General features: G+C 41.3%; 1 protein-coding gene across 7 annotated transcripts in view; it reads left to right on the top strand.

Annotated features, from left to right (window-relative positions):
• Positions 1-17,900, top strand: part of pdm3 (pou domain motif 3) — a 292,867-nt gene that overhangs the window by 135,553 nt on the left and 139,414 nt on the right. For all 7 annotated transcript variants that reach the window (XM_067356113.1, XM_067356111.1, XM_067356108.1 and 4 more), the window contains one exon: positions 10,720-10,845. In XM_067356113.1, coding sequence (XP_067212214.1) covers positions 10,824-10,845 — 22 coding nt within the window. In that variant the 5' untranslated portion in view covers positions 10,720-10,823. The remainder of the gene's footprint in view (positions 1-10,719; positions 10,846-17,900) is intronic.

Here is a 17,900-nt window from a genome sequence, read left to right as displayed (position 1 = left end):
CTCGATCCGCGTTTATATATCACGAACGACTTCGTTTCGGCTCGGTGAACGTCTCTCGAGCATGCAACTTTCCCTTGCATTTGCGCCTCGGCGCTGGATGCCGCGGATTAATGTCGTTTGCCCACACTCTGCCCGTATTTTATCGCGGCAAATGTATCAGTGTAATACAGTGTAGTCGAGTAAACAATCTGTAAACGAGAGGAAGCTGTAATACACTCCCGTACGAAAGGATAAATAAATAATTGAGTCGCACTGATTTGTGCTGTTTAACGTGACAAAAATAACATGCAAACTGTGAATTACAGGATCGGGAGATGTATAATTTTGCATGACGCAAATTGCATTTTCGCGCTTATTTCCGTGATTCTTTCCACGATACTTTGTATAATGTATTTATACGAATGCGAGAACTGGAGCAGTGCATTAATAATAACCCTATTAGCTGACTGTACCGAGGCGAAACAATCGATAATTCATTTGTGTTGTGTCCATTAAAAATGTAATTTAAAAATATATTAAAGGGGTCGGCTCTGGCAATGAGAGAAAAGGATAGCGAGAGAGAGACAGAGAGAGAGAGAGGTATGGAAGGAGGGAGAGAGAGAGAGAAAAGGCAAAGAGCGAAAGAGCGAGAGAGAGAGAGAGATACTGAGAAAGTGCGGAGGCGGAGATACGCCGGTCGAATGCAAATGAATTATTAAAAATTTAATCAATCGAATCGGCAGTGCCTTGCCTCCCATCTACGACGTAATGATTATTCATGCTGAGGTGGTTTCGCGCGAGCGAATATTTATAATTTGTTTATTTAAATTGTTCGGCCGCGCTCCGTCAGCGGGCCGCGTACCCTCGCGAAATTGCGTTATTAAGTTTACCGTTTCGTATAAATCGCGTTTCCAGGCCAGATTATTGGAAACTCGGAAGCTGCCCACTTTATACGCTCTTACAGAGGCCAGAAGGTCTTGCCACCTTTTCTCACACCGAAACGTATTTACACTACCGGCGAATATCTGCATAAAACTAGAATCGGAGCATAGACTTAATAATTTTTATTTATTCGTTAAACCGGATGCAACTGTGCTAACAAAATTCATATCTCACTCTTAACACGGTTTATCAACACGGTTTATCAACACGTTTTACTCTAAATATCGCGAGCAGATTTTCAAAATATTTTCCTTCACATATAACAATTGGAATATTATCCCAAAACATATTTTATTCGTACGAGAATTGCAAACTAATTACTGTTCATAACTCTGTCAAATCGAAATGAAATTTTACGAGGCATATTGTACAGAAGAGCCGTTTTAACGAGTTTGTCCTCGTAATGGAACTCGAGTATTTCGTCCATGCTTTCTAATAAGCGGGTGGGACCGTTCGATTCCTCGAGAAGGACTCGATGTTCCTTCGGGAGGGATTCCCGCAAGTTCGAGGGAAACGTCTCGTCTTTCGCGACCCCTCGAGAACTGCCCTCGTCCTTCGGCGCCACGCGTCTTTTCGGCGTCCCCGCGTCATATCCCGAGGTAATGTCGATCGATCGGCTCATTTAAATGTTGACCGCTTCGGCGAGATATAAAATTCAAAGTGCCTTCATAGATACTTTCATATGCGGCGATCTCTCCGTTCCTCCGGCAGCCAATCCATTTCTGTCTCAGTCTCTCTTCCTCTTGGATCCCATCGGTCGAAACGTATTCGTCGGCCTAATATATTTATGCAGGAATATATGCATGTACATGGAACCCACTCTCTATCCCCTCCTTCCGCGCGGGCTCTTTACAAAACGCGTGTGTACGGGTACACATGCATATGAAATTATGTATGTAGTGGTAAGATTATACATGTGCCTGACCTCGAGAATCGATACCAATGTGGGGGTGTGAAGTGGCCAGTCAAACTTCCCGTCGACTCATCCACGTGATCGCTGACTTTTCTCGCAATTGTATATTGTATTGATTTTGATATCAATAGTTTTCAAAACTGATATATAGTAAGTGATATAATTAAATGTACTAAAGTCCAATATACTAAGAGGAAATTTTTTTAATGCAAACACATTATTTTAAAATTATTGCAGTATCAGTTTACTCATAACATGTTCTGATTCAAATTATATAACATTATTGTTTTTTTTTTTTTTTTTTTTTTTTTTAATTAATAAAAGAATACAGATTGTGGCATTGTGCAACAAGAGTGGTAGCAGTAAATATCATTTTATCATTCTATTCATTTTTAATATTCTTCATACAATTCGACAGATAATACTGTGAAAGTAAATACGAATTCCAAGCAAAACTCGTTAACCTGTCGATGTGCTCACAATTTTCTTATTGATTAAAACGACGGCAGATTCGCAGTGTTACGCAGTTACCTTCAAATTCCGAAATTGGATGATGGCACGAAACATAAATAGTCCGTGAGGTTTTTAATCATTTTCTCCTCGTGCGGAATACAAAGTTCAACGCGCGTCCATGTTGCTCGAAGGGAAGAAAAACATTGCGCCGGTACAACGCTGTCAAAATATACCTTCCTCGCATCCGTCCCGCGGGCTCCACATTACGTGAACGTTAAATATTATTTTTAGGGGGACACATTTATTTGCGAATAAAAAATAGAGCTGTCTCGCGAATAAAGTGGAACCTCCGCGAATACGCGAAGCGTATTTCGCCGAAGCGCCTGTTGCTAAATATTCACGCGATCTCTCTTCCCACGGTATATCCCTCCCCACTAGTATACACATATACGTTAATTACTCAGTAAACAGTAATTATTTTTGTGAATGTAGAACATTATCCTTTGTGTGAAACAAACAATGCGTAATATAAATGACTAATCATATCGCTGTGATAAATTTTGCGTGTATAAAAAAAGCAGATTGTAACACATTTTTTTCATCGGTAAAGAGATTTCATGTAACATGTAGTACAATGCTGTCTCTATCATATAAAAATATTTTTTCTTTAATATTTTTTTTTATTAAAAAAAACATTTACGTGATAACGATAAATTTTTGGCACTTTTACGACAAATCTGCTGCAAATAAGTAACTAAAGATATTATTTATTAATTTCTGATAGACTTTGATTGCATAGTCTTGCGTAAAATATTTGCTTAAAATTATCACGTGTGTTTAGAACAATAGGATATTTTTCAAATGTACCCGAAAGGAACGTCGTAATTTTGTAACCAACGAGGCAAGCAAAGAAAGTGACAAACGATATATAGGAAAGTATTCTGGCGGTATTTCGATAGGTATGGAAGAAGAAAGGTGAAAAATGATCAAATTTTTCGGTAGAGGGACCGGTGTAGCTCAATGCATTTACAGATATGCAGGATAAATGCGTATAGTGCGGCAACGGTATATAGATATATATACATATATATGTATACGTATACTCGCATCGAGACTACGTAACCGCGTTAGCGGAGAGAATCTGGCCGCGGGGTGCTTTTTAAAAATTCGTGATTTTAAAATTCGCGTTGGCAAACAGTCCCCACTCGATTCGAAGCGCGCTCACTCCCCGAACGACCCCCTTCTGCACCCCCTTACGGCACCCCCCTGTCGCCGTTTCGACTCTTTTAGCTGCACTCTCGCCGCCGACGGCGCCAATGGATGACAAAATATAAGCTCCAAGCCTGGATTCAATCAGAAATGGCGGCGACCCGCGCCACACATACGCAACGCTTTTTTTTCCTTTGTCGGCGGGTGCCCCTGCCTGGGTTTTCCGCGGGTCGACGGCTCGATAAATAACCATAAGAACGTGGAGAGACTCACTTTGTATGCGAATGAAACGATCATATGTACGCCTTTCCGTAGTTTTGGGGATAATGAAGCGGTCGGCAGGCTGCAAAGAGTCGTTTGGAGCGAACCGCAATGTGGTTTCAACCCGAGTGTATTCCGAGCGCTCTCTTATTCTTACATCACGCGACATTTAGGTGACGGCGCATGAAAGAGATAATGGTAAGCAAGCATAAAAATGTAAAATTACGATGATTAACTGACTCTGATTTTTTTCCGCAAATTATAGCACAATAAAACGCGTTGTTGTAATAAAAAGCGACGTAATATCGGCTGAAAATCAAAATTTTATTACGGTTATGGTGTAAATATATTGAAGATATTTTTATATGTACATTAATGTAGTTATCAATTATATATTTAAATTTAACGACGGCATGCGTTCTAATTTGCTACCACCGCGTGACCATTACGTACAAAATATGTAATATTGTCAAGTTGTATAACACGGGCAAGAAGATGGATTTTTTTTAGCTTTCTATAGATATCATCACATTAATAATCAATAGCGCGGTTGTGATAGTAAAAGAAAATGTATAGCGAGAGAAATATTTTGCAGCATTGCATCCTTATCAGAAAAATTAGATACGATGGATAAATATTTGCCCGGCCGTAAGCGAAATACATTTGAAACGACCGGTGAGATTTGTTGCGGGAATTACAATTTTTTTTTTCGAAAATAAAAGTTTACATTTCCTGCAACTAAATTTTTAATCGAGCCAACTTTATATCAGTCGCCGCGGACAAATTTTTATTCGTGGCCGCGCACGATGTTGCATTCCCTTTTGAATCGAATATTTTATTGATTGACATCGAAAATGTCTCGTGGGGATCGAGAATAACCGAGATCTCGATGTAAGTACGGTCGCTCATTGCGATTGCTATTAACGAAATATCCTGAGTACGTGGATTTCCCTAGTGCAGATTAAATCCTAGCAAACGGAAACCCGCCAAAATGGTGATTGTAAATAATAAAATCTATTTTATCGGTTTATTAAATCCGCGTGTAGGATAAAAATATTGGCAGAGGGAGAAAAAGAGAGAGAGAGAGAGAGAGAAGGAAAGAGAGATATTGAATTATTTTCATAGTCTCAAATGCAATGCAACAATGTTAAATCGACTTACGATTTATGCATCAACCAAGATACAAAGCTTCATCTATGTATTTTAAGACTTAATCTTTTTGTAGCAAAAATATAACTAAATGTATGACAAAATTTGGGGAAATATATTATTGAGTAAATTTAATAGAGTGCTTATTTAAAACAAAATAAGCACTACAGTTACATGCGTGTGTGATGCTGTGAATTAATTTAAACCACACCACTGACAGATTGCAGCCATATTACACTTAGTCTTTCGAGACTGTCGAGCAAATGGAAAAGGCCGTGTAAAGATAGCATTCGAAACGAGTGAAAAAATTCAGGTATCCCCGCGAGCTAAACCGTGTGACACAAGCAAAAGTCATTTCGATGCGCTACCGTCTATTTATATTTCACAAATCGCTTTCAAAAAGAGCGCAATACTTTGGGATTAGCGTACCGCGCAAAAAAAATGTCACAGAGAATCGTCTATGAGTCGCGGCAGCGAGTCAGGAAAAAAATTCGGAAATATTATTAAAAGCCGCTGGATCATCGCTGCGCACCCCCGGCGGACGCTGTGGTCGTCAGGGTGCGAGGGGATGGTCAGCTAGGCCGTTGGTTATCTTCGGCGGACAGCCCGTATTCAAATACGCACCGGTAGTATGTGTCCGGAGAGGAAGAGAGAAAGAGAGAGAGAGAGAGTGAGAGCGCGAGGAAAGGGAAGAGGGAGAGAGAGAGGCAGCGGCACCCCTTAATACCGCGGCATAAAGTATGTATTACGCGATATAAAGCCGTAGAGAAAGGGAGGAAATAAAGTGCGTCGCCGTTGGCGAAACTGGGTCTCCATATAAAACGCACGTTGGGATTTTTCGGTCACGTTTGCCTGATTGCAATCAGGCTACTCGTCGATCTTGCAAATAAAAGTTATATAGCGACTGTTTGTGCTGAATTACCGACACGTGTTTTGTAGCCAAAGCATCCTACGCGGCGTACACGCGCTACCGGCAGCACGAAAAATTCGACGGTCCCAGTGCACCGCAAGCGCGATCGTCTAGTCTCGTAAGTGAAACGTTCGAAGCGAATGGAAATATTGAGTACACGCTGTTACGAATACGCGTGTCCCGAGTGTATCGCATTGTTCGCACAGGCAATGGTTACCGTACTAGATTACAATCGGAGAGAAAGGTGTAATTAGAATGTAAGTTGTATAATATTATTTTGAAAAATAACGGTTCGCAATTTATAAAATCAATTATTTCGGAAAAAGGATAACAGCGGAATAAGCAAATTGTATTCATATGTGTATGATATGTAATATGTAATAATATGTGTGTGTGTGATCACATATTATATTATATAATACAATTATATTAATACAATTTATAATTATTAATATACTATTTCAAACTACTGCTTTTAATCGAATTATAATATACTTTAAATCTCTTTATATTACACAGTTTTATCAGTGCGAATTTTGGTGGTCATTAATATCATTTTTCATGTTGATTCTCCTGTTAAAATTCGCAGGGCATTTTCCTTTTACCGCTTTTATCAAACGGTTATAAATATCTTTTAATGACAATACAACGACTGTGATGTTCGTAACACGGTTAAATCGCGGATTAACGCTTGCATTGGTAATCCAACAGACACGCATACGTCTACCGTTGTTGCGACCGAAAGCAGATACAGAACTGGTTCTGACATCTTTGGTGGTTCATTACGGAGCGTATCGTGCAACGGACAAAAACCAGGCGGAGCGATGTAGTCCGCCGCTCGCGGCCGCATTATTATCATTAATTATATGCGCATTACAGACACGACTGTCGGTAACAGTGTTGCGGTTATTAGAGGAGGGAGCTAAGTGGCCGCGCGCTCGAAACAAACGCTTGAGAGTCCACAATGCGCTTGATGCGCTTACAGAAAGTGAGGGGGAGAGGCACAGAAGGGGAGAAGAAAAGAAGAGAAAAAAAAATCAGAACAGCGAAAACTCGCACGAGTAAACCTCCGCTTGACGCGAGTTTTTTTCGAAGGTCGGTACCTACGGCACGGCGAGGCTGGGTTTAATGTAATGCTATAAAACCGGCATAATTTAGTAATGAACGGCCACTTTGCACAAATGGCTTCGTGCATCATGGCCAAACCAAAGAAGTCCCTTTGGCCGAGTGAGCGCGTGATAGGATAATAGTAATGTGCTTAATGGTAAATGGAGGCATTCAAGAGGCCGAGATTCAGATGGCACTCATAATGGCCGCCCGGACCGGCATATCACCCCTAATAAGTACAAGTGGCACAAAATAGCTGTAATCACTTGACATCGTGGATCGTAAGATCATCCTACTCCCCACTGTCAAGACATCGAGCTCGATGCTATCATGACGTCTTGGTAGGTATCGCCTACTTACCTACGCCGTCGAGCTCGCATCGTGATATAGCGCCACGTTCAATCCTCACGTCGGCTGTTTCCGCTTAGGACGTGTACATATCTGAAACAATAATGATAAAAATTCAGATTAACGCACGTTGCACATTAACGGTGCATACTGACGCTGATTAAACTATAGTAAAAGAATTTTTTTTCAATACTAATAATCTTCTTGTCATTAAAATAAGTGCAAAATTTCAAGATATACTTTCCGAACTAATGTCTATTTAAAACTTGTAAGTTTAAAAAACAGAGCAGTTGCGATATTTATTTTTCATCGAAGTTCTCCATCGAGGCTGAGAGAAAGAGAGAAGCGAGCGGCACATGCCGAGAAGGCGGCAGCATCGTAGAAGTGTCGAAACCGATTGAGATCTACAGGAAGAAGCTTCGCTTCGGGATCGAAAATGTCGGATGCCGCAAGGTCACGTTAATGGACCGTACGCGAATCACGGACTAATAATAACCCAGGCCGTGTCGCACTATCGGCGGTAATTCAAAGCAAATTTAACTGGGAGCGTATCGCAATTGCGGACAAACCGTATATACAGCGGGAAACATAACTCACCGTGGGTTTGTTTGCATTATCTGCCGCGCTCAAATACCCATATTTATCTCGTCTCTCGTGACACCCTGATGGGAGATCGTTATTTTATTGACACCTCGCGTCGAGCGAATATTAAATAACCAGTGGGCTCGGCGGGCGAGTCGCGCGTCGAATCGTCCGTCAAAAATTGGTCGATCCGATTTAATCAAGAAACTTGCGAAATCATCCAAAAATTCATCGCGTCTAATCGCTCGGCGATCGCGAACGCTCGCGAGGCAGGACAATACTTGCGCCGCGTTCAGGTCCTACGATTTTTCTGATCAAACTATATCAACGTGCGCGGTGAATTATCGGTAAAACAACCGGCATAATATCGGCGGCATTAATTCCAGTAATATGGCGACGCCGGATAATTATTAATTTATACGACGCCTAGGAAAACGATTCGTGACGCCGGAGCATTTGTCACGAGCTTAAAGTCCCCCTCAGTGTATCGCGTACCACGACCGCCGGTACCCCTGCCCGCCTCCTCTTTTCCGTCAGCTGACAACTCCGCTCCCTCCCTCCGCTTCCCTCTCCAAAACCTCTCATTGCGTAAAGGGCCTATTTGTTGCTTGTGATCGATGAAACGATTTCAATTAACAAAATGCGCTACGTCGATGCTCACGGTCTCTCATTTCAGCGGCGATGGAAGCGGGCGCACCGGGACGTTTTCGGAATTTGCCGAAAAATATGCTCGCACTCAAGGCTAATGGACCGGATGAATGAGGTCGTTTTGTCGGGTCGCGGGAATCACATGTAGAAAAATATCAACGCTAAAGTATAGCGCCGCATCAATTTGCGTCGCTTTGTCCCGCGCCACGTTGCCGCGGTTGAGAGTTAATTAACCACTGACGTGGCCTTTGGAATCAAATCCAATGCCAAGCGTTTGCGTTCTTATGGTTTTAGATTCGATTGTCGGACGAAATAGTTTGTCAATATATAATTTCAAAGGTCGATGCAATTGTACAAATTGAGTTTTTAATTTAGTTTGAAACTTTTCAAGTTCGTATGGCGGACGTATTTTTCATGTATACAGAAAGACAGAATGCGCTAGATGTAAAATGTCTGTAATTTTCAGGAAAATAGCGGCAATTAGCCTGTTTTGCAAGGTCTGTCAGGTATGGATTACCGCAGAAACATTTATAATGAGGAACGCTTTTGGAGTTGCATTACTGGATATGTTGATCTGTCAAATTAGATCGCCTGATATGAGAGCACTTCGACAATATGCTTTGCCGATATATTTCACAATGTGGTGCAGCCGACCGACCGCGCCAGGCTTTCCCCGGGGAGAAATATCGCGGATTATTATTTAGTCAGTTTATCGCGCAAATTAGTCATGCGAATAGGGATTCATTAGAGCAGTCGCTTAATTATCGGCGTTACAGACGACGCTGAAGTGAGAAATACACGGCGCAGCTACGCGAGCGCCACACGAGCTTAAATCCCATTCTGATTGTTCCGCGAATGTTACCAGCGAGTGTCGATATCCACGTTTTGTTCGCTAAGCGAGTTAATTAACTTTCGTCGCGTACCTGAAATATTCACAACCAAGCACGTCGATTGCGTGACAATTTGCCAACGGGAGAAATCTTAGAACATTCAAGGAACATAATGTCAACTTTATCGCCGCAAGAATGCCGTCCGTTGCACCTTCAACTAAATAATTATCTGCGCGACAAAATTTTGCTCCGCAAGCGGGTTAATTTATTTTACTCGGTTAATCAAGAAAAAAGTGGGCGCACATCTCGACGCGGTGATTCGCTGATGATTCAAGCCCAGAAGTCGGAAAATCTCGAGAAACTTTTTTATCTCGGGGTCTCGACGGTGGATCCTCGCGGTGGTTCCGCATTAGCTGAAATCGAGATAGTTTCAAGTGCGCGCGAGATAGCGCGATCTCATTTGCATGGAAAAGGCGAATAGAAACTTTTTTCCCTCGGACTTCAACTTTAATTCTTAATGAAAATGAGCCCCTCGCGAAGTCACTATGCTGGCAGGCGATGAGATCGGAGCGAGAAGCATGGCTGGTTGGTGAGAGATCTGCTGGAGGTAGCGGGCGCGATGGAGGGGACAAGGAATTCGGGTAGCAGGCAATGTAGACGGCGAACAATGAACATGAGAGGACTGTTCCAGCGCCTTTGGCCACGCGCTCACAGCCATGTACTTAATGTCGTAGTTTTGAAATTGTCGTTGTCTTCGTAATACCGCTAAATTCTGATGCGCGATTCTTCGGCAACATAGTTTCGGCAATTAAATACACGTATCAAGTGCGACATATTACGATAACAATGCACTTTAAGGCAATTGAGATAACAGAAGTAACTGATTAACGATTAGAATTTAACTTGTTGTATTTAATCAACATTTGAATAAAAGATAGATAGAAGTTTCGTGACAAGAATTGTGGCTTGTTTAGCAGAGAATTGAGAAATAATTTAAAAAAATATTGCAATAAAATTTTAAAATGTGCATCGTTAGTGATCTTATTAAGTGATGGACAAAATTTCAGCGGCTTGTTGAAACTGCAGTGTATAAGTACTTAGTAAGTATATGCAAGCCTTTATCTCTCATGAGGGTCCTCGGAGCCTTACCGCGGGCGTGAGTCTTGCCGAGCGGCGCTCTCTTTCGAATACAATATCGCTTTGCCGAGTAGGCAGACGCTTGACTACCAGGTCGCAGACAATAGTAATCGTACTCGACTTTGTACTTAGCTGAGCGCAGTTGCAGCAGTTGCCGGCGGGCAAGTCGAAAAATTGCGATCGGGAGTGCAAAAATTTATACGAGAAAAATTGATAACTCGACAATCTTATCAAAATTATTATAATTTCAGATGGACAAATCCCACGACTGGAAAAGGTGAAATTTCCCAACTCTAGTACACCGGGTCGGGTCGCCCTGGACTTGCCCGGAGGCCGCGCTAAATCCATCGAAGCGATGCGTTTCACATATGAGCAAGGTAAGCACCGTAAAAAAAATCTTGGGCCAAGAAAATCCCTTCTGTTACCCTCTTCTGACTCCGCCGTGCCCCACCGCCGGCCGCTTCTCCTCAGTTAACAATGGGGCGAGGCTCACGTGTGCGAGGAATCAAGTGTTCTCGCACACCAGCGCAGTCCACTAGACCGAGGGCGCATGCATAATACAATGACCCTGCTAAGTACTATTTTAAAACAATGCTGAAATTGCTTTAGGGGATAAAAATGAACGAGGTAGCTAGGTGTATTTTTCTCCCCTCTGCCTCCCTGCCTCTTTGACGAGGGTGCACCTACACGCGGCCGTATACGTGTAGTTATCACCACTCCCGTGCGCGCACCCTTCGCGCCGTTGTGCCCGCACATAGGCATAGCTACGTACAAAGCTCTAAGCCTTTGAGTCGCACAGTCTCACCGGCGCACAATAAGGCGCCCCACTTTTTTGTTTTTATATCCACTTTAAGAGCGCGCGCGTTGGGGAAAGACGGAATGTAGGGAACGAAGGGAGCGCGAGCTGCCGTTTTTTACGAACGATATCATCGCAGGTATCCCGTTCGATATCTCATCGCTGTCTTCCTTGAGGTCTTCCCAAGCCTCGGTGACTACGTCAGTCGGCGAACTTTTGATGTCACGCATCAACACTTTCTTAGCTAATTGCTTTAATAAGAGGTGTGTTTTTTTTTTAAGATTTGGATCAAGCAAGAAAAAACATTAGAATTCGAATAAATTACTCGAATATGGATATGATATTTTAGAACTTGCAGATGAGTTATGGCGTGACTGATCGCCGTAAAGAAACAAGATTTCACGCAATGTTGGCTACTGCTTAAATCTCACTTGACTTTTAAATGTCATATGCAGCAATTGATATAATTGCGCTAGGGGAATTTAACCAGGGCACGACTTATCGATCTCGAGAGCATTTTGTCTGGAAGTTAGGACCGACTACGTGCACGAATAAGGTGCTCGAGGATGACGACTCCGCAGTTCTTAGGTGGTCCCGCCTGGTTACTTTGACATTTTTAATTACGGGCTCTCATTGTCGACGAGCAGGCTCGTCTGTGCTTTGTGAACCGACGACTCACGGCGGCTTGACCGGCATTAAAAAGCAGGCATGGTCGGAACGGACGAGTGGCGGGAGTTAACTCGAAATTAGTAATTGTTTAAGGCTACTCCCCACCGGCACTTTTGTGCAATTCGTTTCTGTAAAAACTGAATTTTTGAAAAATTAGTATTAAACCATCAAATTAAGTTTTATCGATATGTTTATCGGATAAGATGATTCAGATTTTTTTCTTACAATTTGCACAAAATATGCTATACATTGTTTTTTTATTATAAAATATAAAGCGCGTATTAAAAATTTTATATTTTTTCTTATCACTACGTCACTTTTGAGGAACTCTTCAGTAATTAGCTTACGATGATTTGCTGTTGTGATTAAAACGATTCTTTAATAAAAAAATTCAATTGTCTAATATAAAATCTTTATACAACAAATGTTCCGTTTTCTTACAAATTACAGAGATTGTATAGTATCGATAAGTATCGATGGATTATATATGGGTATGAAGAAACAGAATATAATAAATAAAAAGTTGTATCGTAGAAAAATATACTGAGATATAAAGAGTAATTCTGCTCCTTGGCAATCACAAATAAGTTTACATAATAATGCAAAGTAATTGGAACTGATGAGTTTGGAATTAAAAGTTCGATCCGATAGCATCATTTTTATTTTAAATGGAAGGAAAAGCAAGAGCCGCGACAGTGGTCGAACGTACTCTGTCCCGCACTCCCTTTCATCGTCTCTAATGTAATTTTTCAATGTCATTACTCGGGACGTTTGAGGGAAAGTGTAGGCTTTTAAGGTAAACTAAAATTTCGGTATATTTTCCATGAACGACGATAGAATCATGGCAAGTGAATTATCTTCGTTAGACGCTGCTTATTACTGGTCACTTGGTTAACCATGTACACGTTACACACTTTTTTTCATATCTGATAGTCAATATTTTAATAATTTATTTAATAACTAATATTATATATTGTCATAATATATATTAATTGTGACCACATTTCAAGATGTGAAATGACAGCCTTAAGCGAACCAATACAATACTTCCATAAACGTCGAAACGGAGAATATTAAACTTGACAAGATAAAGTCTAAGAAATTATTATATGATTAATAAAGATATAAAGTTCTGTACGCTTCAACATTAGCTTGAGAATCTGTTAATAAAGAGACCGGCGAATCCGCCGATTAGAAACACGGTAGTATCCGAAATTAGCATCAACCCGTAGGCATAATGTAGCTACCCGTCCTCGCGTGAAACCAATAATCGCGCGGCGCGAGGTCTGGTATAGATTAGAAGGGTGAGTCGGCATAGCTAATACGCGCGTTAATAAGAGCCCCTGTTCTACGCTCCGTACGCTGTATATAAGCGCCCGGCATGTAATTTCTAACCACATTTCCCCGTATTCGCTTCAAATGTACGTACACGTACGAAGGAAGCTGACTGGAAGTTACGAGCCCGTATACCGTGTGTCTCGATATACAAACGGAGCAACTTGTCGTATTCCCACGGAGCCTATGTTAATTCAAGTAGCATTTCTATTCTTAAGAATATACTTTCGGAAACTTAAATTTGTCCAGCCTATTACACTGGACATTTGTCGGACAACGAGTATAAATAAAATTAATATTCATGGTTACACATTATTCTCCATCTCATAATCCTTTGATAATACTGTTATTTCGTATTTTAACGCGTTGGTGTGCGATTAAATCCAACGAACACAGAGGAAAGAAAGAATTAAAAGACTGCAGTCGACGCGGAATTTCCAGAGCCCTAAAGAGTTTTCACCGTATTATGACACGCGTCACGAGTGGCCGGTTTCCGGCCGGATTCCATGAAATGTTCCGGTCTTTAACCAGCACCCGCGGCGTATCACCCGTTACAATTCGACTAGACGAGTACTTATACGGCCGCAGAACGCCACGGTAGCCAGGCACATTCGCAGGAGGTCGAGGGTGGTGGCTGCCCGTAGCCCGCAGCCTGTAGTCACGTAATTAGGTGATTAAAATTAGATCTCGCATCAGCCAGAAACTCAATTAGCAATTAAACGTGGCATTTTCTCTAATTACGATACGTTCTCACTAATTACCGTAGCTAACCCCCTCCCCCTCCCTTCGCATCGTCTCCCGCGAGTGTTCTCCACGACTGCCTCGTCGTTTCCATCCCCCTGTACGTACTGTTTCTCACACCCTCGTTTTCTCTCCTTCTCCTGTCCTATGCCGAACGGTGGAAGCACTTGGGGAAACGAACCCGATCAGGGTTGCTGTACACGCGTCGGCCTATCGAAAGTATCGATGCCAATTGCCTACCTTCCGATCGCTCCAGCTTGACTATCGACGCTCTCGTTTATCGAATTACATGGATAGAAATGCGCCTCCTCCGACTCTTTCGGGATCACCCCCTTGCGCCGCTGCCGTAACCCTTTTCCGCGTGATTTTTGATGGAAAATAGCGAGCGCGCGATAAACGCCGACCGGAGTACAAATTGAGATTACATCGGGGGAAGTCTCGAGGCGCTCGCAGATAAATCACAGATAGCTCGTGCATCGCGTGCGACGAAGTTTACAGTTTACGAATTTATTTCCAAACTTGGCAACTGCCGAATTTCCATCAATAATTGATGCGCTCTGCGGGCGAGCAGTTTCGGAGCGTCGAAAAAATATGGTCAAGCTTTTAGTATTCGTTAAATTACAGAAGGCTGCGGAATTTATGTATGTATAGGGAAGGGTTATGGGTTTCGATCGAGTCAAGAGACATTTTTTTAGATTACTTATTTTCGGTTATGCATCGGAACATGGAAAAAATATTACCAGTCGTATAGTAACGCAAAATTATTGCCAAGTTAGTTATTGTTAATCGTGTGAAATATAGCCTATAATACTGTGGAATTTTAAATCTATCATATTTATTTACGATTAGATAAGTATATATATAATACATGTTTAATAGCCGCTCACTTAGGGTGTTACTTTTATTCTTTTTAACTAATATAAATTACATTTGAAATTTTATTAATTTAGATGCCGTAGCGCCGTTGATCGATATGTGGAGTTTACATAATTTAAGGATTATTTCATTTAATTTCTTGAATGCGATTCACGGCTACTGTTTCCAAGTACAAAATTCTAGAAATTTTGCGTCATAAAAGCGACCGCAATTGTCCAGACTTTCGATAAAAGACCTCGGGCGAACATCGCTATTAACATAATACTGGCAATGAACGGATTAGTTTACGACTCTTCGTCACGAATAATAATCTTTGGATCGGGATGTTTTACGAAACATCGAGGACGGAAGCATTTTCCTTGAAAACTCTGAAATGGAAGCGTTTATTATTACTTGGTTGTAACGGAGATTCGATGCCGTGCGGTCACGGCTCCCAATTATTTTAATCACCGCCGGAGTTACCGTCGCATTCACCTGCCGCGATGAATAATCATATCGAATTACACACGAGCGGCCCTCAATCGTAGACACGATTATTATAGCATAGCTACGTTACGTAATGCCGGCCGACTTAATTATTGAACGCATATCAGGCGCGACTATTGGGTTTAGTAATTTGCCACTTACACGGATTGTCGTATATGTATTGAGAGACGGGGGGGGGAGGGGGGTATATACGTGCTCGAGATTGTTATTTCGGATAGCCAATGACAAACGCAAATCGGATTTGAGCCGCCGCATGTCGTCGATATTATGCATCGCACGCAGCATTATTTATTAACGTTTTAACGATGAACTTTTTCAGAGCCCCGTTTCGTGAGTGACTTATTGTTCGTATGCGAAGCCGAGGAAAAGTATTGCGGCTCCCACTGGAAAAATATTGTTCAAATGCGCGACGTATATCGTATCGCAAATCGGAAGAATCAATTAATGAACGTTGATTCTCTCGAATAAATTGTATACAATTTATTAGCTGGTATCTGCCTTTATTTTTATCAGGCCAATGCGAGCAGTCGTCAAAATAGTTTAATAATTAAAAATGCAACGTCAAAACGAGTTGTGTGCAGAATATCCGTAACAGCGTATCACGAACAATTGCAGATGCAATTAAAAATTGTGAAGTCTGCTTCTAAATATATACGGCACAAACGAATGAGCGTATCAGGACGAATATTCCGAAGCATGTAGGGACAAGCGCGTTCTGCTAGTTAATAAATTACAATAATAGGACAGGTCGTTAAAGAGAAGAGAAAATCCCTTGAATAACGCGTTATGAAGAATACTAATGACGCTGTCGATCGACAAAGTTAGTATGACGAGGAAGCCTGAAAACGCTGTGTTAGTGAGATGTGTAATTAAAGCAATATTTGGGCTTACGTAATTATAGTTCATTACCGCGTATCCGGAAACGGCAGATTCAATAAGATACGCGTGCTTGGTTAACATTATGTCACATCGCCGAATTACGTCCCATGGTTCCATTAGCTGAGTTGGAATAAAGTTACCGATCGATAGGCATCAGCGTGCACGTTATACAAACTGATCGCACCAAGTTTCCACTAGTAAAACCAGACGATCATGAATAATAAAGCGCGCGCTGTGATATTAACCTGCTTGTATTTAGGTACAAATTTTATTACACAGATATAAAAAGCGGACCAACGATTTATTCCCCGTTACCAATTCCCCGTTGCCGCGCGAATGAAAAAGATCTTCGACCTAAATTGCATTTATACATAGATATTCTTAGCGTAGAATGCTGCCGCCGCGGTGCTTATGCACGAAAAGCATTAAAACGTAAATTGATAGACTAGCGCATCGTACCAGGGAATAATCTGGAAAGTTATGAACCTCGTAATTTATCTCGGCCTTACTTAAATTCATAATGAGACGCATTTAAAACAGCTGCCGGTAATCACAGCGATTAAAACGTCTTTAAGCGCATACCTAAACAAGTTAAAGCCCTCTGTTCGCAAAAACTTCTACACACATGTTTCAATACAACAAATTAATATGCAGAAATGTGTGCGGTACAATGAATAAAAACTGTGACAACTTCTTAATTTTTTTTAAATTTAATGTTTCAAAGTTTTACGTTTATTCGCATTGTCGCAAAAGCCGCCCCCCCCCCCCCCCCCCCTCTGCCCCTCGCCGCTGTCAAAGAATCACGAAGAATCTATGATGACGGTAATTTCTGGCCACGCATTTTTTCCTCATTTTCAAATGGCATCCTCTCGGCCAATAATTCTTGCAAGAGTCATTAATCACGTTATATGCGAACGAATCGGTCGATCACACATCACTAGGCCGTCCATACATAACGAAAACCGATTGACATTAACGCGATAAATTTAAAAAAATATATATACGTATATCCAAAAATACACTGCAAACAATTCTATTTTTTACGTAACTTGAAGAATATCACACAGCGTTTTTATATTTTTACATGCATTATAAATTATTTTCAACTCTAAAAGTTTTATATCAAGTTAATTTTGTAAATTATTTTAAAGCGTTTCTCTAATTTTCTGCAAAATTTGAAACGCCAACACGTGATCTCGTTTAAATCATTAACGTTACATAATGCGAAATAACATCAAATTTCTATATTATACCATCATGTATGATCGTCATTTAGTTATTTGCGCATGCGTGATGTAATATAGACCGTTATTGCAAAAAGGCTTAACGCGATAAGGGATGGAGAAAACATTTTTCGAGAGTATCGGAAGCCTCGCGAACGTGGGTGTTTTTTTAAAGAGACGCGCCTGAAAATTGATTATCGCGTTCGATCGATCCGGTATCAAATTCTACAAGTATAATTGCAATCAAAACGAAGCTGCACTGATATAACACGCTGGCCGCGTTTCCGACAATTATTTCTCTATCCATTTCCTATCGCCAAAACCACGATATTCTCGAGGAATCCGATATATTCAATTAACACTGCGCCGCACTTCCACTTGCAAATCTACCGCGTTCTACGTGGCGAATCGGTAATTCTTTCCCAGG

The sequence above is a fragment of the Linepithema humile genome, chromosome 5 (genome assembly GCF_040581485.1).
Source record: "Linepithema humile isolate Giens D197 chromosome 5, Lhum_UNIL_v1.0, whole genome shotgun sequence".
Lineage (NCBI taxonomy): Eukaryota > Metazoa > Arthropoda > Insecta > Hymenoptera > Formicidae > Linepithema > Linepithema humile.
This window is presented reverse-complemented; position numbering and strand designations above follow the sequence as displayed.